General features: G+C 36.1%; 1 protein-coding gene across 6 annotated transcripts in view; it reads right to left on the reverse strand.

The window, feature by feature from the left end:
* Nucleotides 1-6,278: 6,278 nt before the first annotated feature.
* The window catches only part of UBE2E3 (ubiquitin conjugating enzyme E2 E3), a 79,848-nt gene continuing 59,845 nt past the window's right edge, over nt 6,279-26,281 (reverse strand). For all 6 annotated transcript variants that reach the window (XM_033112910.1, XM_033112908.1, XM_033112905.1 and 3 more), the window contains exons 4-6: nt 12,519-12,651; nt 8,556-8,703; nt 6,279-6,917 (exon numbers count right to left, since the gene is read on the reverse strand). In XM_033112910.1, coding sequence (XP_032968801.1) covers nt 6,820-6,917; nt 8,556-8,703; nt 12,519-12,651 — 379 coding nt within the window. In that variant the 3' untranslated portion in view covers nt 6,279-6,819. The remainder of the gene's footprint in view (nt 6,918-8,555; nt 8,704-12,518; nt 12,652-26,281) is intronic.

A 26,281-nucleotide genomic window follows, 5' to 3' on the forward strand; every position in this document is an offset into this window, starting at 1 on the left:
AAATGATAATGAGGTAGGGGTGCCAGTGATACTCTTAGACTGTATAGATTTATTCCCTCACTCCCACGTGTTCCTTGTAATTACTCTTCTCCATTACTTTATAGAGGAAATCATGACATGCTCATATAAAAACTGTCATAAGTGCTTAGTCTCAGTCACTACAATATCTTCACACACTTGGACCCGTAACTGTCAGTACTTCTCTTGGTGCCCAATACCTCTCACAGGTTTACCTTTGTCCCCCTCGGTCTGAATTAGGCCTGGAGCAATAAGCACCAAGCACACCTGAGTCCACTCAGCTGACTTATGAAATATTCATATTACAATGACTGAGCAGTTGTTGGAATTAACACTCCTGGAATCAGGGAGCCTTTACCCAGTCACCTTTCAATTTTACATACTGGCCCAGGAAAACATGGAGCGATACAGACACATAGGGACCTGTTGGATTCTTTTATCTTCTTCTATGTCCCTTTCTCACAGAAGCTAGAATGGGGAGAGGGGGACAAAAACAGACTTGGATATCTCAATAACCAATTTTCAATACTCAAGGCCTGACCTCTCCATATTACTATACAGTAAACTAGTTCCTGTTCCCTAAAACACTTCCCTCAACTTCTTTTGAAATTTTTTCAAAGGTCATCACTTCATTTTACCTATTAGATTTCCGTAAAAGAATATGGTAAGCAGATACACGTATTCCTGTGTTCTCCTTTCAACAGTAAAAGGGAATAGGATAAATAAATCAATTAAGATAGTAATATGAAATTATGTAATTTTTTTAGCAAAGTATTTTGGTGTATTTAAGGACTTTTGAAATTACCAACTTAAATCATTCTCCATTTTAAACTAGTAGACATTAAAGATGACACTAACCCATTGCCACTTCTCGTATTTTGAGTTAACAGGACTGTATCCAGCATCTACCACATAGAAAGCACTGAGTCAGTATGATGGGGAATTGAGACAGGGCTGATATGCTTCACATGGTCTCTGAATAATCTTATGGAGAAGACTTACATGTGTGGTATCATATTCACTCAGCAAGCATGGCTGAGGTCGGACAATTCAGTTTGTGAACTCATCCTAGAAAAAGTGCTACACACCTCACTGCTGAGTATCACTATGGTCACCTTCCAAGTACTTCCCTTGGGAAGTTATGCACTGACCCTAGCACCTAGTCCACCCTTCAAAGCCTTCAAAAAGTTTTGGAACTTTTTCTGGAATGGCCATCAGAGCTGTCGTGATATTACCCTTGATGTCCTGAATGTCATCAAAATGTCTTCCTTTCAATATTTCCTTTATCTTCGGGTAAAGAAAGAGGTCATTGGGGATGAGGTCAGGTGAATAGGGAGGGTGTTCCGATACAGTTATTTGTTTACTGGCTAAAAACTCCCTCACAGACAGTGCTGTGTAAGCTCGTGCACGGTTGTGATGCAAGAGCCATGAATTGTTGGTGAAAAGTTTAGGTCTTCTTTTTCACACAGCCTTTTCAGCACTTACACATACAATAATAAACTTGGTTAACTGTCCAGTTGGCACAAATTCATAATGAATAATCCCTCTGATATCAAAAAAGGTTAGCAACATCATTGCAACAAGTTTGTGAACTTAATTGTCAGACCTCGTATGTGTTAGATATTGGGCTGAGATAGAAACAAGGAGTATAGATATCCTCCAAAAGCTTATCACCGAGAAACACATATAAGGTATTAAACTGAAATAATAAAATGCTAAAATGCACACTAGAGACATTGGGTACTAAGAATAGTTTGAAAGACAGAGAGCGATCATTTTAAAAGCATCAAATAATATTAAGTATGTTTAATATTATAGATTGGGTAAAATTTAGCAAATCATTACACTAATGTTTTCATAGTTAAATCAGCAGGGACATCTCTTCAATTCTCATTCAACAGAAAATGGATTCACATTAGCAAAGATGTGTCCTCTGCTAAGAAGGAAAAGAATCTATCTGGGCAAATTATAAACTACTTAAGGATGTGACAATGTATTCATCTCTGTATGCATCACAGTGCTAAAAGGACCTTCAATTAGCAAGCACTTAAAATTTGTAGAATAAACTCGTAAGAGGTCAAAGGGTTAAATAGCATAACCACCCTCCACACAACCCCCCCAAAAGAAAAAAAAAAGAAAAAAGGATTCTTGCTCACAAGGGAACCTGGCTTGTTGCTGGTACTTGGAAATATGCACATGCTTGAATTCCTTTTATTACTTCTGATGTTTGTGCAGAAAGACAAAGGTGCTTGATAGTAAAATAGAAAGGTTTCATCAAAGACATTGGACTTGAGATACACTTTAGGGATTGGAGGATTTGGGAAAAAAAACTTCTAATGCTGTGTTGGGCAGACTTGCATAATTGGGACTCCAGGCTAACTGGATTTCAAAAAGGTAACCTATAAATATGGAAGATTTAAAATGAATTTAAATTTCTCTATATACACTCATTGGTAGTATCTAGGTTTGTTGAACAATTCCTATGCTATGCCATAGTCCAGCTTACTTCTGAACACATCCAGGGATAATACTCAGGGCTCTGCTGCCTAATCACAGCCAAATTACTTTCTCATATATAATTAAATTAATGACAATACTACTAGAAGATGTTTACACTGTCCCTGTGCCTGAATCTGGACAATCTAACTTATTTTTTAATTTTCAAACAGCTTCTTATGTTTGGTCTTACAGGATATTATCATTTAAAAAATCACCTTGGGCTTCTCCTCACATGAGCTACTGGGACCCCAAGAAGTTGAGAGTACAGCAGACGGCAAACTGAAACAAGAGAGATACTGCTGGAAATCCAGGATACTGCCTTCAGAGAAGTGCTTATGAGTTAAGAGTCAGGGATAAAAAGCAGAGTTAGGCTAGGTGTGGTAACATGCATCTGCCATAGAGGATCATCCTTCATTTCTAATTAACAAGGTTGATTCTGACCAGGCTTTAACACTACCCATCACTGTTGGCAATGCAGTGTATATACCAGTCCCAGAAATTTACTTTATGACCATTTTGAAAGGACTATCAGTCCACTGTGTAGAAACATTCTATTGCACACTAGAGAGCTATACATTTAAATCATTAAAGAGCTTTACCCCCGAAAAGTTGACAAACTAATTACAAAAATTGACGTTTCAAATAATGCCTATCTACTAAAATGTAATTAAGAATTGTTTTTGAGTATTACTTGAAAAATATTTGACATAAAACATTTACATATTCTATTTATCTAAAATAAGGAAAACTAACAGAAATATAAGTGAATAATGTAATTGGAGACTCATTATCTCAGCCTCTTAAAATAATTTGCAATGGTTTTATAAAAAGAATTACTTCATATCATGCCATAATTCTGTCCAAAGACCATAATATATTTGTCAACTGAATATGTGTTAATGTACTGCATTAACATGAGCACAATGCAGGTTAATATCTGAAGTCACAGGACTAAAATTGACTTAAATTTTACAATAGTCATTCTTGTATTGTTAAAGGATACTCTTGAAAAAGTTAGTGGGCTGACTCCAAATACACAACACCTCAAAGTTCTTATTAGCACAAGTAGCATATACATGGGTCAATTCAAACTGGGTATGTCTACAGAATTTTATCCCTGTGATTTCCTGGCAAAAAAAGCAATGTCTAGACAGCTAATACATCTTGTTATTTTCAAAAAAGTAGTCATCAAATGCTTATAAATTTCCTGATGTGGTTATGTGATGTATGGTTAACTAAATTTGAAATAACATCATTCCTTATTTTCTAAACTAAAAAATGGAAAACCAGTGATGTTATAAGTATTCCTATGACAAATGTCTAAATAAACATACCTCAGATACATTGAAAAGTATCAATAAAGCCTTATTTTGTAAGGTTCCATCTGAGACTTTAAAATAGACTATTAAAATAAGGATTTACTAAAATACAAAAGTATACGTATCTTACTGAATAATTTTCAGAAGTTATCAATGTATCTCTATACGATGTATCTGCTATATATATATATACACACACACACACATATACATATGTGTATATATATATATATATATTCAATATTACCTATGTTATAACAAAAACTCGTAGCCTAGTGGTAAAGAATGGGGGTTGTACCTCCACATCATATTGGCTGTGCAATCTGGGACCAGGTATTTAACCTGTCTGCATCAGTTTCACCCTGTCAGCTGAGGATCATCAGTGTCTCCTCTCCTTAGCTCTTTAGCGGGTATTAAATAAGATAAGCCCCTTTGGTAACTAAATGGTGCCTGGCACGTAGTGGTAGCACAGCCCCTGAGGGCACATGGTTATAATGAGAACACTCCAGGCTCCACGGTAACGTGGCCATTCCTGAATACTACGCAGTTACACTAGGGCTTGTAACTTGTAAAATGTGCTCTTGATGAGAAAAAAATCTGGCTTTTGAAATATCATAATTGACATCTAGAGCAAAGTTTCAAAGGGAAAAGGCCCTTATTTACAGTATACATAGATAAATATCTATGTAATTGGGAAGCAGATCTACAGTATTTCAAAAAAAGAGAAAAAAAAAAATCAGAATTTTAAGGGAACCTAACAGTAGGAAACCAAATGATGAAATTTTTTTTTTTTTTCAGTCCATTTGAAACTGTTCCCTGAAAGAAAAAGCAGAACAAGCATACATTTTAGACTTACTTGAGTTTGAGGACACTAGAGAATAGGGAAATAATCAAATTCATCTCTTTTGTTTAATAATGAACAAAATTAAACTCAAAGAAGTATATTATTCAAGGCTACAAAGGTAGTTTGTGGAAGAGTCACAAATAATTTCTAGTAATCACCTCCTTCCACTGTCCCAGGTGAGTAGAGGGAATTACAGCCCACAAAGTAAGCCAAATGGTTGTTAATGGTAATTAGGTTGATAGCAAATGAAGGAAGTCCAATGACAGCGTCCCCAGACATCCTCATATTCAGTATGATGGAAGCTTTTCTAGCACCAAGAGAGAAATTCATTACTCTAGGATGTAGAATGCACACTATTGGAATTGGGGAAACCTTTCAATAGCTAACACAAAGAAAGCCTTAGAGCTCACATGAAAGGTCCCTACTCTCATCACATAGACCTGCACTACATTACAGATTATTCGTCACTGCTTAACATAGTCAAGGCTTAGAAATTTTCATAGGCCTAAGCCTCAATTCTTCAAAATACTACCTGTTAGTTTGGTGTTCCTTTGTAACATGGGGAGGTTTTTTTAGGGTGAGTTTAACTGAAAGGTAAGTATATAAATATTTTATTTTTACTGACTTAAGACTTCTATTGACAAACACCCAAGTAGGAGACCACACTAGTCTTAGTGAGGGTATATTCAACTATAAATGTTTTACTTTTATCTTGAAGCAATGTATTTTTATGCTAATAATTCCACTCTATAAATTTTAAGGTTGTAGGTACTCTATTTCCGTACTTAGGACTGGAGAAGACATTTGCTTCATATTTCACAATCCTGGTTACATGACCAGAGAATGACCTCAATAATTATCCCAGTCATAAAAAAATTTTAAAAAGCATGTTTAAACTGTGTACCAAATCTGAATATTGCAAAGTAATTCTAACTCCTATAAGAAATCTAATATTTAATAATTATAACCAGAAAGAAGGAATCTATATAACCTATAAACCCCTTAAAATTTGGGCAGACTAATCCAGAGTTCTATTGTACCTTCAGGGAAGATAAGGTACAACTCAGCTTAGCCATCAGCTACCTTTGCTGGCCAAGTACCACAGTAAGAATGGTCACACACACACCATACACCATGAAAATTCAAGACTGGGATTAGAAGTAAAGTAAAAAATGCACCAAGATATAGAATATAGAATAGCTACCAGACTATAGTTATTTGACAATGCTGCCCAATGGTAGAAAGAAATCACCAATTTGGAGACAAAATGTTCCACAAGACAATATTAGATTCCTGAGTGAGCCAGGATTTTGTATTATTTTTAGCTCAAATATCTTATCAAAAGTAGAGTTTTATATGTTTTCGAGACCAATGGTTTAAAATCCAGTTTTGCATATTTAAGCTCATCATGTTCTTTTATTAGGACTTAAAGGAAAAAAACATTACACATTTAATAAGATTTCAAATGTTTTCAATTTAATAATTCATTTATTTGTACTAGTCTTTAGTAGTCAATCTTCATATCCACATTTTTACTTCAACAACCAGCTCAGACATACCTTCTAACAAGACTGACTTAAAATATTACGACAGGAAACTATGCCTTCAGGAGCATGTTTATTGTGTTTGAGATGATACATCAGGTGCTCTCTGAGCTACAAAGGGTAAAAGGAAATCCTCTCATTACAAACTGACAAAGGTAAAAGGTAAAACATTTTTCACAACAGCATTAACCACATACTCAGAAATAGATCTGGGTTTAATACAAATGACATAATTCCTAGTCATCTACGGCTACTTTTATAACTTCATACAGATAATGAATTAGGCTAAAATGCACTATAATATTTGGTAGACTTCAGGACCAGTATCCTTAGTACATCACAAAATACATTTTGATATCCCAAAGAAGCAAGACTTGCAAGTAGGCATTTTAAACATAACTAATCTACAGCTACAAAGTTCTACTCTTGATAGCATTTACCTTTTTGGGGAGTCTCCCAGTCTCCAAAGGATAAAAGCAGAGAGTAGAATCAGTATAACATATACACAGAAGTCCGTATTGTAAAGGCTATAAAGATTTGCAGCACAGTAAGAAGATGCCTTCTGCTCCTTCACACTGCATACAAATGACGTGAATTATGTTGCGTATCTCTTGGTCCACTGTCTGGCTATCCTGTCATGTTCTGCTCTGTTGGTCAAATACTGAGTGGCTATGCTTCCGACCAGGGGATCCGCTGGAAAAGTGGGAAGAATATGGAAAGATGTTATACGGTGTCCTCAGGTACAGTTTAATATGCTAGTAAATGGAAATGCTCACCTTTCACTAGCATCTTCATATGTAATGGCTACATTTTCAAAATAAAAATATTTAAACGTAATCATCTGTATATTTTAATATTCAAACAAGAAAAGCCTCTTTAAAAAAATGAATGTTGAGCTAATACAATTTTTATAAAAGATGTAGGTATGCCTTTAATATACAAAACCTGTTGTATACTCTTAGCACTTTATTCAATAGGAGTGCTAGATGATTATATTTGCCTTCTTATGAATATTTAAAAAATGTAATTTTAAAATAAAAACTCAGACCCAACAATGTAATGCTATTCAGAATAAAATGTTTCCTTCAATCTGTGAGATAATATGACTTAAATTACTACCCTTATCTTCATATGAAAACTTAACCATTTTGTTTAAAATAGAATTCTGAACTGGAAATTGAATCTGAGACGTAAACCTTTATTTTGAGTTTGTTTTTCAAAAAGGTAAAATATGTACATGTGCTACAATATTTGAAGTGTACCAAACAACAGCCCGTAAAAAGTAAAGCTCTCTTCCTTCCTGACTCTACTCAGAAGTTTCTTTCCCTGGCACACAACTGTTACCTGTTTATAGCATTTCTACCCAGAGCTGTCATAAACATTTACAAGCATTTAGAATACTGTTGTGCATATGTATTTTTTTCAGTGCCCGGCTTTTTTACTTAATATATCTTAGAGAGCTTTCCCTATTAGTTCATATAGAGTGGTCTCATTCTTTTTAATAGGTACATCCTCTATTAAAGGATATTCACATTGTTTCCAATCTTTTGCTTTAATAAATGCCACAATAAATTCATTCATTCATTTCTTCCTTCCTTCCTACCTACCTATCTACCTACCTCTGGTATATGTACAACTGCTAGGCCTAATATAATAGTAATAGCCTTTGGTGATTAATCAAATGTTTAGGGAAAAAAAGTCAACTTCTTTTAAAAAATGACCTCTTAGTAAGATAACATACTCAAAATCCTTGGCTTAAATACCACCATTCAAATCAGATACCCATGTTAAAGATTATGTGTGGCAGTGATGCAGTTCTTTAAAATGTTATAAATTATGCACTAATGACTTTATCTCTGAGGTTATACAATCATAATCTAGTCCAACTCTCTGATTAGCCATAATTTTTTTAATATCCACTATTACTATATCAAACACAACTAACTATAATCCAAAAAGGAAGAACAAGATGCCCCTCATTACTAAGTGCTTGCTTCAAAGCTCATTGGAAGTATAAAAGAAAAGGAGTTATTGGTGTCAGAGACATTTGTTACTGTCAAAAGTGGTTTGTACAGCTACATAATTCAGAAAACATGAGTCCATCAATAATAGAAAATAATTACAGGGCAGTATTCCCTTACAAACTAAAGAAAGTTATTGTGAAACTTGGTCAGTTCTAATCGAAATGGCAGTAATAATTTCCTCGCAACATGTTTTATGCTGACCTTTTCACCAACAGCATTTGCTTCTCAAATTCACATTTAAAAACTAACCAAGAAAATTCATTGGTCTCTGTAGCCTCATTGTACGTGTTAATAAAAATTTGCTTACCAGGGTTGCAGTCTGTCAAAAGAGAACAAATCGACAGCAAAACCTTTGAAATAGTCAAAGCAGGACTCCAGTTGTCTTTCAGGATGTCCAGACAGATGACCCCCTGACTGTTGATGTTGCAGTGATAGATTCTGGTGCGGAAAGTAACCTGGGGCAGTCATATTAAAGACAGAAAGAAAATGAATACTTTCGTACTAACCAAAACTCTCTCCAGCAAATATGAAGGGTAACACATCACAGATGACACTAAACAGCAAATAATTTAACTGATGAGCTAATCAAAAAGTATGTTTAAGTCATAACAAATTTAAATGGTTTTAATTCAGTTGTAAGAAATTTTATTTTTACCCAGTATAGCAAGAACTATATTGATCTTAAGCCAAAGTAGTTGATTTGATTAACCAAAATGAATGACACAGTAATTCTATATATGTATGTGTGTGTGCACCATATACACATGCATTGCAGGCACACACACACTCCTGTTTAAAGACAGAAAGTAAAGGAGAACAAAAATGTTTTGATGCCAAAGGTAAGTGGAACTGGTAAAGAATTTTTTTTTTAACATCAAACAAAAGTTACATTAGGTTGTTAGTAGAAACGATCGGTATCAATCCAGCTAACTTCTTGCCATGTGTCAGAAAATACTAAGAGAAGGATTTAGAGGAAGGTGGGTTAAATCATGGGCCTATTTCTCAGCCTTTCATTTCTACAACTGCCTCAATGTCTAGTTAGACTAAGACAGTAAATAAAACAAGCAGAATCTTAAGCTACTGAATGAAGGAAACTAACATATCACTAAGATGTGTGAAAAAAGAGGATAAATCATAGGAACAAATATTGTCTAGTTTCAAAACAATCACAAAAACTAACTGGGTGTTTAATTCTGAATTTGGAGTTGCCGAGACAAAAAAAAAAAAGTTTGTGATTTCTTGGAATTAGCAATGTACTGTGATCTCCCAAGTAGAGTCTAGAAAGAAAATATTAAAAGCCCTCAAAAGTGTATTTCTGATAGGGATGCAAAATTAAAAACAAGAAACCACCTGTCTATAGGGCAAGAAACCACTGATCTTGCAGGGGTGAGGCGAGAGGAGACTATGCACCTCTAGAACTGTTCTAATATAATATATACTAATTACATAGAGTTCTTAAAATGTGGCTAGTTGAACTGAGATAGGCTAAAAGTAAAAAATATATACCAGATTTCGGGGTGGATGGGTGGCTCAGTTGGTTAGAGTGTGAGCTCTGGGCAATGGGGCTGCTGGTTCGATTCCCACATGGGCCAGCAAGCTGCGCGCCCTCCATAACTAGAATGAAATCAATGAGCTGCCACTCAGTTGGTTGGAGCACGGGCTCTCAACCACAAGGTTGCCGGTTCGACTCCTCGACTCCTGCAAGGGATGGTGGGCTCCGCCCCCTGCAACTAAGATTGAACACAGCACCTTGAGCTGAGTTGCCGCTGAGCTCCTGGATGGCTCAGCTGGTCTGAGCTGCGCCCTCCACAACTAAGATTGAAAGCACAACTTGACTTGGAAAAGTCCTGGCCCCAATTAAATCTTTAAAAACAAAACAAAACAAAAAAATATATATACAGATATACACCAGATTTCAAAGACTCAGCATCAAAAAGAGAATGAATGTAAAATATCATTAATAATACTCTTATATTGGTTACATGTGTATTTGGGATATACTGTCAAATAAAATATATTACTAAAATCAATTCACTGTTTCTATTTTTTTAATGTAGTTACTAGAAAATTTAAAATTACATGTGTAGCTTGCATTATTTTAGCAGTTCTGCTCTACATTGTGGGAATAATACATGTTCAGATTATTGACAGCTGATTGATTACATGCATTGTTTACAAACACAATACATTATTTTGAATCATGTTAGCTATTCACAATGAGTGAACAGAAGAGAATTAAAATTTTATAATTCTTTAAGAAACTCAACACTTTATCTGAACTTCAAAATTAAGCAGTAGAGAAATAATTGTACCTATCACTAAGATAACAGCAGCCTTATTTCTTTTTGATTTGTCCTACTACAGATCTGAATAATATTGTATAAGACATCTTAGTCAAGAGGAATTAATCAACATTAAAGTGTTGGAAAATTAAAATATTGAGACTATCAAAAAAATTAACAAGCTAAATTGATAACCATTACATTAACCAAAATGATTATAAATCATATATAGAACTACAGTTTGAAACCATTACATTAGTCAATTTCTATTTTTCCATTAAAAGATGTTAAGAAAAGTCTTTTAACAGATTTTCCCTCATGTACAAAGACAATTTTGTAAAAAAATAAATCTTGCAAAATTTTTTCTGCTAATTTTGCTACCATGTTAAAACCACTTTCCCATATGAAAAACGAGGCATGCAGAAAGAATAATCACTATTTACAAATATAGTCATGAGCTACTTTGCTACAGTTTTATTGTTTTCTGTAATACAGAAAACCACTGAATGCAAATTGAGCAGTGAGTGATATACTGCCATTTAAGGAGTCATTGTGTGTTGTGTTTGGGGGGGACGACGGGGGTCTTTTCCTGTTTACATAATAGCTTACTTGTTCTATTTTCAATTTCATTTCTTTCATCTGTACATAGTTAAGAGAAATAACTGCCAAAAAAAAAAAAAAGCCATCTTCTAGTTTTCCTAACAACCCCCTTCTCAATTATTCAGGTTTCCTAGGAGACCATGAGGTAAGTAGTTATATAAGTACTTATGTTAAGATATAAGTACTTACCACATGATCTCCTTCTTCATGTGAATACAATTTGTGGTATTGCTAACATGTAAGTTTTGTCCCTTTATTTGATTGATCTAGCAAGACATACCCTAATACCTGAGAGCATTAAGTAAGACAATCATTTAAATATCTTAAATTCTGATGGGATCACATAGTAAAGCACCCAAAAAACTGATAGCTATAGTTGAGAGCAAATACCTCTAGGTGATAGGGAACCTTGGTATCTGCAATTTAAGGTAAATACCAATAGGTGGAGCTATTGTTAACTTATTAGATAATGGACAAATGATTCTGTCATTTTTTAAAATAAAATAAACCCTTTATTTACGCACTCATGTATGCGCTCATGCATTAAAATGTTACATATATTTTAAATAGTATTTGGAACAGAAGGAACTATGTTGAAAAGAAAAACTTTTCATCATAGTTAAAGGGTTGCCATAACACTATTATGCTCTGTGACTAAAGCATAATTATACTCAAACTTAATACTGATGGTTTTACCTGATGGCTTGACCATTTCATAATGAGAACTCAGAGGAGGAAGCTATTTAAGTAACTTTTGTTTAAGACTTGAAAAATAATTGCCAGTCATTACAAGGCACAACTCAACACTTCTCTCCGTTGTCTGCCTACTTCATATTCAGAGATAACAGGATACTTCAAAACAAAAATCTATCTTTAAGTCCCCCAGCAACCTAATTCCCTTTACTACATCGTACCTACAGAGGGCACAAAATAAGTTTACTAAATAGTATTGATTTTCAAGTTTTTGCTCATCCATAAAGATAAAGTATTTAGCACAAAATTCAACTTACTTAATTTAACCCTTATTTCTGGAAGCTGTCAAACAGGTTTTCTTTTTCTTTTTATTTAAATATGTTCCTTAAGGAAGAAGGTTCACAGGATATTTCCCTCATATCAAAAATCTAAAATTTATCTGCTTTATTGATGTGCAAAGTGGCATACTTTTATTTACAATTAATAAATCTCTTTCTGCTGATTACAAAAGATATTTGTAAAAGGCAGAAATCAATTACATTCACAGTTTTAAAATTCTTGGTTACAATGACAGTTTCCATATCAATCCATGAAAAACAATGAAATCAAAATGATTACATCAATACACATTTAACTTCTAGAACAAATTTTTTGGAGAGGGATAAATATTAAAGAATGCACTTCTAGGATCTTACCTTTGGTGGCTTAAATGGATAATCGGATGAAAAGGTGATATCCAGAAAAAACACACCACCTTCATATACAGACCCTGGTGGACCAAGTATAGTCGATCTCCATTCATAAATGTTATCTCCTTTAGGCCCAGCACTATTTAAAAGAAATTAAAACTCAATGTGTATATCTGTAAGCAATGAATGTTAACATCTTAAACCAATTAAGTATTAAAAGTAAATTAGCAATCTAAAGCAATGAGATACGCCCCAATGAGAGGATGCATGTGTATATAAACTTATTTGGAAATATTTCAAACTTACAGAAAAACTGCAAGGACAAAGAACATCCTTATAACTTTACACAGAATCTCCTTCTGTTGGCATTTTGCCCCATTTGCTCGATCACCCCTCCCTCCCTTCTTTCTCTCTATATATGTACATGTGTACACACCCACACACACAAAGTGCTTTTTTCTAAGTCATTTGGGAATAAGTGGAACATACCACATAGCCCTTTTCCACATAAACACTTCAGTGTGCATTTCCTAAAATCACCTCCAATAAAAATCACAATAAAGCTACAATTCAGTAAATATAATAGCAATACTTTAACCTACAATCTGAAAAATTATGCTGTGAACTGACCCAATAATGCCTTTAAAAAAATAATTTTTCTCCAGATACAGGATCCAGTCTTGGGACAATCCATGCTCTACATGTCTAGTTCTCTTTAATAGGATGGAGTACTTTAGCCTTTGACTTTTAACATTTTTTAATGCAGCTCTTTTATAAACAGAATGCTCATTATTTTGCACTTGTCTGATGTTTCCTCATGATTAGATGCAAGTGATGCATTCCTGGCCAGAATAGTATGTAAGTGATGTTGTGTTCTTCTCAGGGTATCACATCCGGAGGCATATGGTATTCACCCGTCCCTAATTGGTGATGTTAATTTTCATTACCCAGATCAAATGCTGTCCAGTTTTCCTACTGCTTACTTAGGATCTTTTTCCTACAACCAATAGACAACCTTTGGACAGACACTTTAAGACCATGCAAATATCCTGTTCTTCATCCACATTTCTCCCTTAGATTTAACACCTATTTGTGATTCTTGGATGAACTGAAGAACTACTGCCATGTTTCCCTGAAAATAAGACCTGGCCGGACCATCAGCTCTAATGCATCTTTTGGAGCAAAAATTAATATAAGACCCGGTATTATTTTATATTATATTATACCCGGTCTTATGTTCAAATAAGACCAGGTCTTATATTAATTTTTGCTCCAAAAGACAGATTAGATTAGAGCTGATGGTCTGGCTAGGTCTTATTTTCAGGGAAACACGGTATGATGAAGATAGAATCATGACTTTGCAACTCCTACCTTTCTTCCACATCTACCAGCTGGCTCGAGCCATTTCTTCTCCCATTTGTATGAATGTGTACATAACTGGTGAGGTCTCAAGGATTCCTGTGTTTTTCCTAATGATTTATAATTCATTACAGACTTTAATTATTTTGATGTTCAAACCATCCCAGATTTGTCCAGTGGGAGCCCCTTCAAAATGTCCCCTATAACCTTGTGATAGGATGCGATCATTTCTCTTTTTTTTTTTGTACTTCCTTACTGTCTGGCATAACAAGATGTCCTAGGTTCCCAGACTTGGAATCAACCATTTCCTTCAAGAAGCCCTGGTTCCTTTTAGTGAGAACGTTGTTAACACCAGTGTCTGAGTGCTAGGTACTACTAAGTCCCAGGTACATCGCATTGTGCTCAACACATTTCATTTATAAAATACAAACAAGACAGACAATTCAAATAAAATTTAAATTCACAATTGTTTGTTGGTAAGACGCACCCAATACTCCTTAAAACTTAAATTCTCTTCAAATTTACCTTACAGACTTCCATTTTTCTCTAACCTTTACATGATAAATTATCTTGATTTCCTAAACTAATATATTGTACAAGCTTTTCTTCTTTTAAAGCGACCTTCAGTTCAGAAATTATCTGCATGTTTGATTTAAAATAAGTGCAAACCAGCATTGATAAATCAACCATATTAATTACAATATGACCTTCGGATATAGTTAAAATGATTTAACTAGCATATTTTATTAGTTCTGTAAAACATAAACTGTGAATTGTGAACATCAGCTAAGTGATGCTATCAATAATCAAATATATGCTCTTAAAAATAGTTCATACAGAAAGGGTATAGAAAATGTGATGGTATAACCAAAATGTTTACAGGATGCTTCAATAATCTATCTTTAAGGCAGATATATATGACAAATAAAATCTTACTATTTTGGCCTATTTAGGGAAAATATATTTTTGAATACTATATAAGTTTGAAGTATACACAGTAATTGAAACTAATTACAGTAATGGCTCATTGTTCTGTCATCATTTGAGAATCAGGTATATTCCTTAAGTGAATTTTCACTGTCACTGAAAACATACAAAACCAGGTACCAATTTTGCTTCTAAAAAAGTTAGATGTGATTCAATGACATTTCATGTTCTAAGTTAATTTTTCTCTTAGTGACTCAAAATAATCATTCAAAAATTAAATTATACTGTCAAAGACTTTTATGATATAGCCTCTTTACTGAAAAGTTTCTAAACTACACATCACACACCGGTGGTGGTGGTGGTGGTGGTGGTAATGATGTTACCTCAGGTTTACTCCATCCTTGTTATAAGCCAGGCATTGTTCATAGCGTCATAGAGCATAACTCATTTAATTCTCCTTATAAATCTATGAGGTAGGTACTATTATTATATTTCTATTTTTAGATGAGGACACTAAAGTTGAGAGTTAAACAACTTTCTGTATGTCCCACAGCTACAAAACAGACAGAATTTAGATAAAGTCTGAGAACTAGTCTGTATTGCTTTATTTCCTCTTATAATTTCAGTGCTGCTACATCTAATTTAATCCCCAGTTAAATTTTGCAAATAATTATTTGTGTGAGAACCCAAGGGGTGCTGTTCTCCAAAGAAACTAAATTTCCTCAGCAATACTTTTTTGGTTCCTAGCAGAACTATGTTATGATTCAGATGGTTGAATAGAAGGTCCACTGGAGATTACTCTATTTTAATGAATCACATAATTTCAATCTGGAAAGGATCTGGTTGAGGCCAAACCCCTCCCTTCACACGTGAAGAAACAGAGAAACAGAAAGTAAATAATCCATCTTAACTGCCCGCTGACAGTTGCCAGAAGAGCTGGTATTCCCACACCAAACTCTTGGTTTTTAAATTTGCTGTCTTCTCACTTACATGCAATTTTGCCACAGGCCAAGATACGTTTATTACATATCTTTCATGAGCTATGTAATATATAGAATATTAAATGTGATTTTCTCTTTGTGTTGGAGTAGATGAGTAGGGCTGTAGCTTATGGTAGAGTTATTCCTTTACTGTTCTGTTCCAAAGATACCTAGCCCAAGGTGAGCAAGGGCTAAAATTTAGCCCCTATGTTGGGTGCCTTGTCTGAACAAAGGAGCCCTTGTTCCTTCTCACAAAGGTGCCATCTGCTAGTGAAGACATGGAGGCAGGTAGGGAAGGAAGGTGTTGGATGCAGGACTGACTCCTCACCCTCCACTGAGGATACACAGCTAAGTAGAAAATGGGTGATAAATGCTGATAGGTGCTATTTACACCTTTCACTAGTTTTCACTCTCTTTTCCACAAAGGCAACACTACAGCAATTCTACACTCAGCCCTGGATCATCTATTTTTCCCTTTCTTGTGAGTCACTCACTTCCACAAGAATACCACAATCTCATTTCCCCAATCTTTATTAAAAACAAACCTGCATTCCTCTTACTCTTCCAGTGCCCATCTCATAGTACTTTAACAGGCTCACTCCAGAATCGCTCCACTGAAAACAGCTGTCATCCAAGGTCACCATCACTACATTCAAGGCTCATTTATCAAATCCTAACTTATTTGCCTAGTCCAGCAACGTTTAACATTTCTTCCTCCTCGATACATTAGATTGGTGCAAAAGTAATTGCAATTTAGGAGCGGCCGGTTAGCTCAGTTGCAACAAAGCTGCTGGTTCGATTCCTGCATGGGACCGTGGGCTGCACCCCCTGCAACTAAGATCGAAAACGGCGACTGAAAACAGCGACTGGACTTGGAGCTGAGCTGCGCCCTCCACAACTAGATTGAAGGACAACTTGACTTGGAGCTGATGGGTCCTGGAAAAAAACACTGTAACCCAATACAATTAATAGGGGGGAAAAAAGTAATTACGGTTTAAAAAGTTAAAAATAATTGCAAAAACCGCAATTACTTTTGCACCAATCTAATAGTTTCTCTGTTTCGTTGCTAGTATAATGTACTTAACTGGTTTTCCTCCTAACTTTCCTGGTCCGACACTATTGCTATTCCTTAGCCATTCCTTATCTCCCTAACCTGTAAATATTGCCAGTCCTCCAGAGTTCAGTCCTTGGGCCTCCTACCTACATCTATGCCTTCAGTGATCTCGTGCAGGTTTATGGCTTTCAACGGGGCCAATAAACTCTTAACTCCCAAATCTGTATCACCAGCCTAGATTTCTACCCTGAAATCCAGAGCTATTCATCTAAATGCTCAATAACAGTCTTCAATTGTTTTAAATCTAGTAATTTTGAAAAGTACCTCAAAGTTAGCATGTCCCAAATTCAGTTCTTGATATTCCAATTCCTCCTACAATCTTTGCTATTCCAGCTAATGGCAACTCCATTCTTCCAGTTTGTAAGGGCAAAAGCCTAAACCTCATCCTTCACAACATTCTTTCTACCCCACATTCAGTTTGTGACCAAATTCTATTAGTTTTATCTTCAATACGCACCAAAAATTCTACTCCTCTCCACTCCTATCAGCCTCCTTGATCCTCTGCCTGGTTGATTACAAGAGCCTACCTGCTTTGGGGGCTTTGACCCTCGCCCCACCATGGTGATCTCTTCTCAGTATGACAACCAGGTAGAGCCAGAGTTAAAAAATAAATCAGATTACGTAACTGGTCCAAACCTTCCAAAGGCTTACCTTATTCTGTGTTCAAGTCTTATAACCCTACAAGGCATTGCATAAATTGCTGCCACCATCACCACCACCATTCTTCTTGTCTGTTCTTCTCTTTCTTGTTCAACTGGCTGAGTGACCTGTTTCTCCAACACACAATGTACACTTCTGCCGGAGGGCCTCTGCACCAGTTGTTTCTCTGCTCTTCCTCAAGATATCCAGAGGGTTTGCTCCTTCACCTTCTGCAGGTCTTAACTCAAAAGTCACCTTCTCAGTAAGGCCTTTCGTGGCCACTCTATCTAAAGTGTCACACATGATTTCCACATTTCATATCCTCCTTTCTAGTTTTTCTCCATAGCATCTATTACTCTCTAGCATATATTTTATTTATCTTACTTATTTGTCTGTGTTCTGCTAGAATATACTCGTAAGTTCCGTGGGGTTACATGATGTGGACTGGGCTCTTAAACTTACAGTGGGTGGAATTTTTTTTTTGCCCTAAAAGTTAGATGTGTTTTAATAACTCAAAGTGACTGAAGAGTTGTGAGAACTGCCCACAGGGAGAAGGAATATTATATAGAGCTAGTTTAATGGCAGAGGAAAGGGAAAGAAAAGAGGAAAGGGGGAAGCAGAAAGGGAATTTTTCCTTTTATTATCTTCATAAGGAAGGGTTTGTTTACTAGCAACTTACTTCACTGATATAGTAAAAATAAAATTAATTCCTGTTCTGAGTCAAATTACGAAAAAACAGAGACAAAATTAACAGGGTGTTTTGTTTTTTTTTTTTACTGAAACCTCAATTATACACTAACGCCAAAAAGAAAGATCAATTGTTAAATTCCATAATTGAGGATCCAATCTTTTGTTTAAATACCACTAAGAAAATGAGGAACACCTTTATTTTATTTTCCCCTGCAAACATTCATTTCTTCCTTTTAAATACCATGTTTCCTATAAGCTATTATATCTTCCACACAAAACAACAACAAAAGTAAAAGCAGGTAGGAAGTTTAGACAGTGATAAACTTGCACCTGGGAGTTTTCTGTTACTAGCTGTTCCTCCTGCTAACAAGTGACACTATTTCAGACATCAGCAGCTTGAGGACCAGTCGGTATCTTAGCAAAACCAATTTCTCATTGCTTGTTTATTTTTTTCAGCAATTATGGTTACTGAAAGGGTCATAAACACTGTACTTTTCCAGCACTGGAGTGATTCCCTATAAGAACTTCCAAATGCTTAACTGAATAATGGATTCAATTTATAAATATATTTTTTAACAGAATGCTTTTAACACATACAACTTTTAAATCATGTACGAAACCAAATGCAAGATTTATATTAAATTCTACATGCTTTCTATCCCTATGGCAAAAGTCTTATCTTAAAATGAGCTGAACTAAATTCAAGGATAAAAGAAAAGAATGGCTTAAGTCTGACTTGACATAACTATGAAAATTGGTATATGGTCAGAGTCCTACTTTAAATCGTTAAATTGTTAACATAAATACTCCTATGTGTGTAGTCTGCATTTGGAAAAAAAATATCTTACTAATACAAAGTTATTATTTGAGCATGGATTTAATTTTATGGCTACAAAAAGGAAAGAGCTTGAACTAAGATGCCATATTGGTGTAACTTCTATAGGCCGTATCCACCTTGACTAAATTTAAAGCACTATATAATAATATAAAATCTATTAAAAATATAAATAAAATCAAAGAACAAAATAAATGAAGAGATAGTCTATGTTTATGGATAAGAAGACAATATTGTCAAGATGCCAATTCTTCCCAACCTGATCTATAGATTCAATGTCATCCCAATCAAAATCACAGCAAGTTATTTTGTGTATATCAACAAACTGATTCTGAAGTTTGAGGCAAAAGACCCAGAATAGCCAGCTCAATATTGAAGGAGAACCAAGTTAGAGGACTGACACTATCCAACATCAACACTTACTACAAAACAACAGTAATCAAGACTGTGGTATTGAGAAAAGAATACTCGGGAGATTATTGGAACAGAACAGAGAGCCCAGAAATAGACCCACATGAAGTCAAAAGTGACCTTGACAAAGGAGCAAAGGCAATACAATGAAGCAAAGATTGTCTTTTCAAAATTATGCTAAGCGAAATGTCACACAGAAAAAGTCAAGAACCATATGATTTCACTGATATGTGGAATATAAAACTGAAAGCAACAAAAGAATAAGACAAAGAAATAAAGTAACAAAATCTCATAGACACAGACAATAGTTTAGTGGTTACCAGAGAGTATGGGGGAAAAGTGGTGGTAGATGAGGGTAAATGGGGTCAAATATATGGTGATGGAAGGAGAAATGACTAGGTGGTGAGCACACAATATGATATATAGATGATGTAATACAGAATTGCACACTTGAAACCTATAATTTTACTTATCTTTGTCACCCCAATAAATTTTAATTAAAAAAAAATTTAAATGGTGCTGGATCAACTGGACCTACTCATGTAAAAAATGAAATTTAGACACATAGACATTATACTTTTCACAAACATTAACTCAAAATGTATCATAGACCTAAAATAAAATTCAAAACTATAAAACTCCTACAAGATAACATAGGAGAAAACTTACATGACCTTGAGTATGGCGGTAACTTTTTAGATACAACACCAGAGGCATCATCCATGAAAGAAATAATTGATAAGCTGTACTTCGTTAAAGTTAAAATCTGCTCTGCAGAAGACAACGTCAAAGAATGAGAAAGAAGACAAGTCACAGACTGGGAGAAATATTTGTAAAAGACACATGATAAAGGACTATTATCCAAGATGTACAAAGAACTCTTACAACTCAACAAGAAAGTGAACCCCATTTAAAAATAGGCAAAAGACCTGAACAGATACCTCACCAAAGAATATATACAAATGGCAATTAAACACATGGAAAGACATTCAACATCCTATGTTGTTATGGACTGAATTTTTGTGTGCCCCTAAAATTCATGATGAAATCCTACCTCCAGATGCGATGGTATTCAGAGGTGGGCCTTTGGGCAGTGATTAGGTCAGTGGATAGAGCCCTCATGAATTTAAGGGCACCTTTTAAGTGCCCTTAAAAGAACTCCAGAACTCCTTTGCCCTTTCTGGTATGGAAGGACACAGTGAGATGGTCCCCATCTGTGAACCAGAAAGCAGGACCTCACCAGACACTAAATCTTGAACTTCCCAGGCTCCAGAACTGGGAGATATAAACTTCTGTTGTTTATAAGCCACCCAGTCTATGGTATTCTGTTAGAGCACTCCAAACGGACTAAGACATGTCATTAGGGAATTGCAAATCAAAACAAGATACTACTACATACCAATTAGAATGGCCAAAACTCAAAACACTGACAAATGCTGGCAAGAATGTGGAAAAACAGGAACTCTCATTCATTGCTGGTGGGAATGCAACATGGTACAGCCACTTGGGAAGACAGTTTCTTACAAAACTAAACAGACTCTTAACATACGATCTAGCAATTGCGCTCTTTGGTATTTAATGAACCAAAAACTTATGTCCACACAAAAACCTGCACACAGATGTTCACAGCAGCTTTACTCATAACGACCAAAACGTGGAAGCAACCAAGATATCCTTTAATAGGTTGAGTGGATAAATAAACTGTTGTTGTCCTGCAGCAGCCTATCCGTCTGTCTCCTCGTACCTGCCCCTAAAGAAAGGAGAGTCTGTGAGACGGATCTTTTCAGGGACTTTGCTTCACCTTTGTGCTTGCACCTTATGTCTCCCTGTTTGGCCCCAAAGGATGACTGGTTAGTCAATGACGGGTAAGATTTCCCGGGAGGCGGGGGAGAACGATCTAAGCCAGACATAGTCGCGTGGGGACCATCTGGAGAACTCGACGGTCGATAGAGGTGGGCACAGCCCCCCACCTTCCCCTGTCTAAGGAGAGCTTCTGCCTCTGTGGCTACATTCCTTCCCACATCCTGCAGGGGAAGTGACTCAATGATATGCTCTCCGTCTATTCATATGCATAAAGGTTTTTGTCCCTTGGGGAGGGACAAACATCCAGGTTCTGCTGCCTGCAGGCAACGGTGATGGTTTGAGTCAGTTTCCTAGTATAATGTGTGAGATTCACAGATCTTGCGATTAACAAACTTTACTCCCACACCTAACTAATAAAAGCTATGGGTTGGCCCTATTCGGGGCTCAGTCCTTTGGGGCTCGCATCCCTTGGCCCCGCTTGCACTCTATTCTTAGCTACTGTCTTTCTTAACCTTGTGCCACCCTCCTCACTCCCCACAACTCTTGATGTGCTGGACGCGACAAACTGTGACACACACAGATGATAGAACATGATTTAGCACTCAAAAGATAGGAACTATCAAGCCATGAAAAACTTAAATGCACATTACTAAGTGGAAGAAGCCAATCTGAAAGGCTATACATCGTATGATTCCAACTATATGACATGCCGGAAAAGGCAAAACTATGGAGACAGTAGAAAATATCATTGGTTACCAGGGCTTTAAGGGGAGGGAGTGATGAACAGGCAGAACACAGAGGATCTTTAGGGCAGTGTAACTATTCTGTGTGATACTAAAATGGTGGGTACGTGTCATTACATGTTTGTCAAAACTCAGAATGCAGAACACCAAGAATGAACCCTAATGCACACTATGGACTTTAAGTGATACTGATGTGTCAAATCCAGGTTCATCAATTGTAACAAAAGTTAGCAGTGTGGTGTGGGATGTTGGCAGTGGGGAGGCTGTGTATGCGGGAACAGCAGGTACATGGATGGGAATTCTCTGTACTTTCTGCTCAATGTTGCTGTGAACCTAAACTGTTCTAAAAATAAACTATTAATTAGAAAAAATGCAAATAAAGTTTAGAACAAATAAATGTTTCTGTATTAAAGCAAGAAGTAGTAAATGTTCCTGTGTTGGTATGTAAAAACAGTTTCCAAATTAAAAACGGATGTGCCCAAAAATTTGTTTTAAAATCAGGTACTATGGAACTTGGAACACATCTGAACCACAGTAATATAAATGGCGGTTTCCATGCTGGCTCACAAAAGTCAAGTTCAGCCATTTCCCCCATGACATTAAATGAGGTAGTGTGTATCTGCAGATCCCGGACTTTTCCCTTATTAATCGAGACATCAGGCACGCCTGTCCTCCCCTACAAACTGCTAATTCCAACACCCATCGTCTTTCTCCTCCTAGTACCTGCTGCTCTCTCAGTGGAAGCCTGAGTTCCACCTGTCCTGGAACACAGGAAGTGGAGAAAGGTCACCTTAGGTATCAGTGAGTTGTTCACTTTAGCAAGGTTATCAGTGGTGGTCGGAGCTTTGGGATACTCCTGGCATACAGAAGCATCAATTTAATTCCATGAAGTACATCAAAGGCTAAATGAACATGTATGGACTAGACTGGAAACCTAAGCAAACTTTGCATTGAGAAAATGTATCATAACAAGAATAGCAGCTGCAGCAACAACAGCAACCATTTGCCTGACTGAGTGCTCGTATGCAGCCAGGAGTCACTAGGTTAAAAGCTGTGTATCTCCTTTAATCCTTCTAGCAATACTATGAGAGAGACACTGTAACGATTCCAGATTCACAGAGGAGAAAACCAAGGCTCACAGAAGTTAAGCAGCTTCCCCAAAAGTCTCATGGCTGGCATGCAGACAGTAAGCGTCTATCTAGACAGAATACAATCTTAACCAACTCTCTGTATCTCTTGCCAAACTTCAAACAATTGTTTTATAAGTGAACAGGTTGTATTCCCGAGTGCTTCGGAAAAAGTCATTATTTCTCTAGGTTAAAAGTAGCTAGCAGTTCACAATTTATTAGGGAGAGGTATAAAACTGGGAACGGGGAGAAGGCTTAGGAAATAAAACGGAAAAAATTCTATAAACTAGAATGACAAATCTACCTGATAGCACTTCCCAATTATCTTCCTATTCCCCTGCCCCAGAATTCCCTCTTTCTGGTAAATTTAAGACCTTGTGAAGTCTGGTGAAGAATGGTATTCCTTATTAATCCATACTGTGTCTTTTTGAGCATATGCATTCACTTTGATTCTGAAAAATGTATTTGAGCTTTTACATTATTATGCTAGTACAGTACTTTGCATACATTCCACAGTAGATTCAATGGAGGAAACAGAAATATATTCATTCATTAAAGATTTGAGTGTCTACTTTTTGTGCTGGGTACCTGTGCTAGGAACTAAAGATAAAATGGCCACTGCCTACAGGGAAATTAACACCTAGCTAGAGATATAGATATTAATCAAATAAACGTACAAAAAAATGTGAAACAGAAGATGTGCTACAAAGGAGAGGGATACCTTGGGAATGCCACAGGGATGTGACCTAGTTAGGAAGATCAGGAAAGATTCACAGAGGAAGCAATACTTGAGATGGTATTTTAAACACCCAGTGGGAGTTAACTAGGAGAAGGTAAAAGGCAAGAGCTGGGGAAGGCTGAACAGCATATGTAAATACCCTGAGGCAGTAAGGAGCAAGGGGAGTGGCAAGGCCCAGAAATAAGGCCACATGGGTAGAAGCAAAGAGCACAGCGGGGGGAGTGCAATAGGAGACAACTGAAGAGGGAAGTAGTCACAAACATCCATGCAGGGCCTTGTCAAGCCGCATTAAAGATATTTGTCTATATTACAAATGGAATAGGAGGACATCAACATATTTTAAGGAGGGGAGGAGGTCATACTAATATTTACATTTTGAAAAGCCTCCTCCCATTGCTGTGTGGAGAAAGGTCTGGAAGAGGACCAGAGGGGCTATAGGTGGACTACTGCAACAATGCAGGTGAAGATGATAGCAGACTGGACTAAAGTGATATTAGAGATAAGAGAAGATTTGAGTTATTTAGGAGGCGAATATCAACCAAACTTATGTTTTTGGAATATGGGAGATGAGGGATATCAAGAGGAATTCATAGTTTCCCGGACTGAGATGGATATAGATGCCATTTATTAAGGCAGGAACAATGAAAAAGGAACTGGTTTTGGACATACTGGGATTAAGATGTCTTTGAAATAAAGAATAACTATGTCAAAGATGTTATATATTGCAAAGATATACAGAGGGCGCAAAAAAATATATATACACATTTTAAGAAAGGAAAAACTATTAAAATTGTAATATTCAATACATACTGATAACAAATGATAAATACAAGTCACGTCTGACTTCTGCAATTATAAGAGGTGCTCAAAGTGGTTACCATCAGCTTCCAGGCACTTCTGGTTATGGTGAACTACTGCTTGAGCAATGCTGACCAAAGTGCCCACTTGTATACATTTTTTGGCACCCCTGTTATACGAGATATATACGAGGTACACCGCAGATATATATATAATATATATAGCAAAGATACACACACACACACAAACTTTAAAACTCAGAATTGAGGCCTAAGGTGTAGATGTCAATTTGTAAGACCCTGGTACATACACAGATGGTAATTCAAGTCCTGCAGGTGGGATGGGCCAGATTATCAAGTGCAGATGAGACAAGGAGATGACACCTGGGATGAGAGCACCACATATACATCATGATAATATATGGTGGACCTATGACAAGTGTACGATAAAAGGGCAAAAAAAGTAAACAGGAGGAAAGCAGAGGAAAGATTAATTACATGAAGGGATACAGAAAAAAGCTGGGTTTGAAAAGGATGTTAGGGAATAAGGAAGACTTCTAAGAATATAGGGATCATACCAGCCCACAGTGAGAAAAATAAACAGTAATTTGTACAGATCTCCAAGACATGTTAAATGGTGGGAGGGAGCGAGAGAGACAGACAGACTAGACTGGGTTAAAGACAACAAACAAGCTGGTAAATGTTCCAAGCTTCAGTCTAGTTTATCTTGAAGCTTAAACTAAGCACAGACTCTAAAAGTACCCTGTTGGCCATTAGTTTTTCTATATATCTTGTTTTGTTCTGAAGTATGATATGAGGGCCAAATATGGAAATGTAGGTTCTACCAGGAATTGTTTGTGTTGTGTACTGCATTTTTGTTCAAAACATTAATAATGTCAACATAGAATCCCTGACCTGCAAAAAACTTTCAAAATTCAATAAATCTATTTTCTGCTTTATGAAAAATCATTTTCCGCCTTGGCTAATGTAATTATAAAGCTTCATAATATAGATAGTATGTATAGATATAAAACAATGAGGTACTCCCAAAACTCAGTGTTAATGACTCATTCTTATAACATTTACTGAGCACCCACTATGTGCTGGGCACTACTAGGTACTCAAAGTAGTGTGATGAACAGACTAGACCCGATCCCTGCCCTGAGATTATATAAATATTGAACAAACAACACAAAATTAATAACATGAAAGAATACTGGAAAAAATACAAAGTCACTTACATAACAGGGTAACTCCCAAAAAGAATACAGGAAAAATAATAGTTAACAAACTGATCATCTGTGTTTTTTTTTTTGTTTTTTTTTACCCTAACACATCTAAGGCATGGGCTATATTCCCATCAATTAACATTAGTTCATTCAAGCTTAATAAGGGAACAGTGTGGACAAAATCTCCCAGGTGATTTTAATAAGCAACCCTGTTAGCAACTAGAGCAGGTCCTCAAATAAATACATCGTTTCGTTCAGCGCTGTTTCGTTGTAAGTTGATAAGATGTTGTAGGAACCAAACTCTTGTTCATATCAATTAGCCTTTGGTAAAATTGATTGTTATACAGTTGACCCTTGAACAATGCTGGGGTTAGGG

Source organism: Rhinolophus ferrumequinum, chromosome 8, assembly GCF_004115265.2.
Source record: "Rhinolophus ferrumequinum isolate MPI-CBG mRhiFer1 chromosome 8, mRhiFer1_v1.p, whole genome shotgun sequence".
NCBI classification, from domain to species: Eukaryota; Metazoa; Chordata; class Mammalia; order Chiroptera; family Rhinolophidae; genus Rhinolophus; species Rhinolophus ferrumequinum.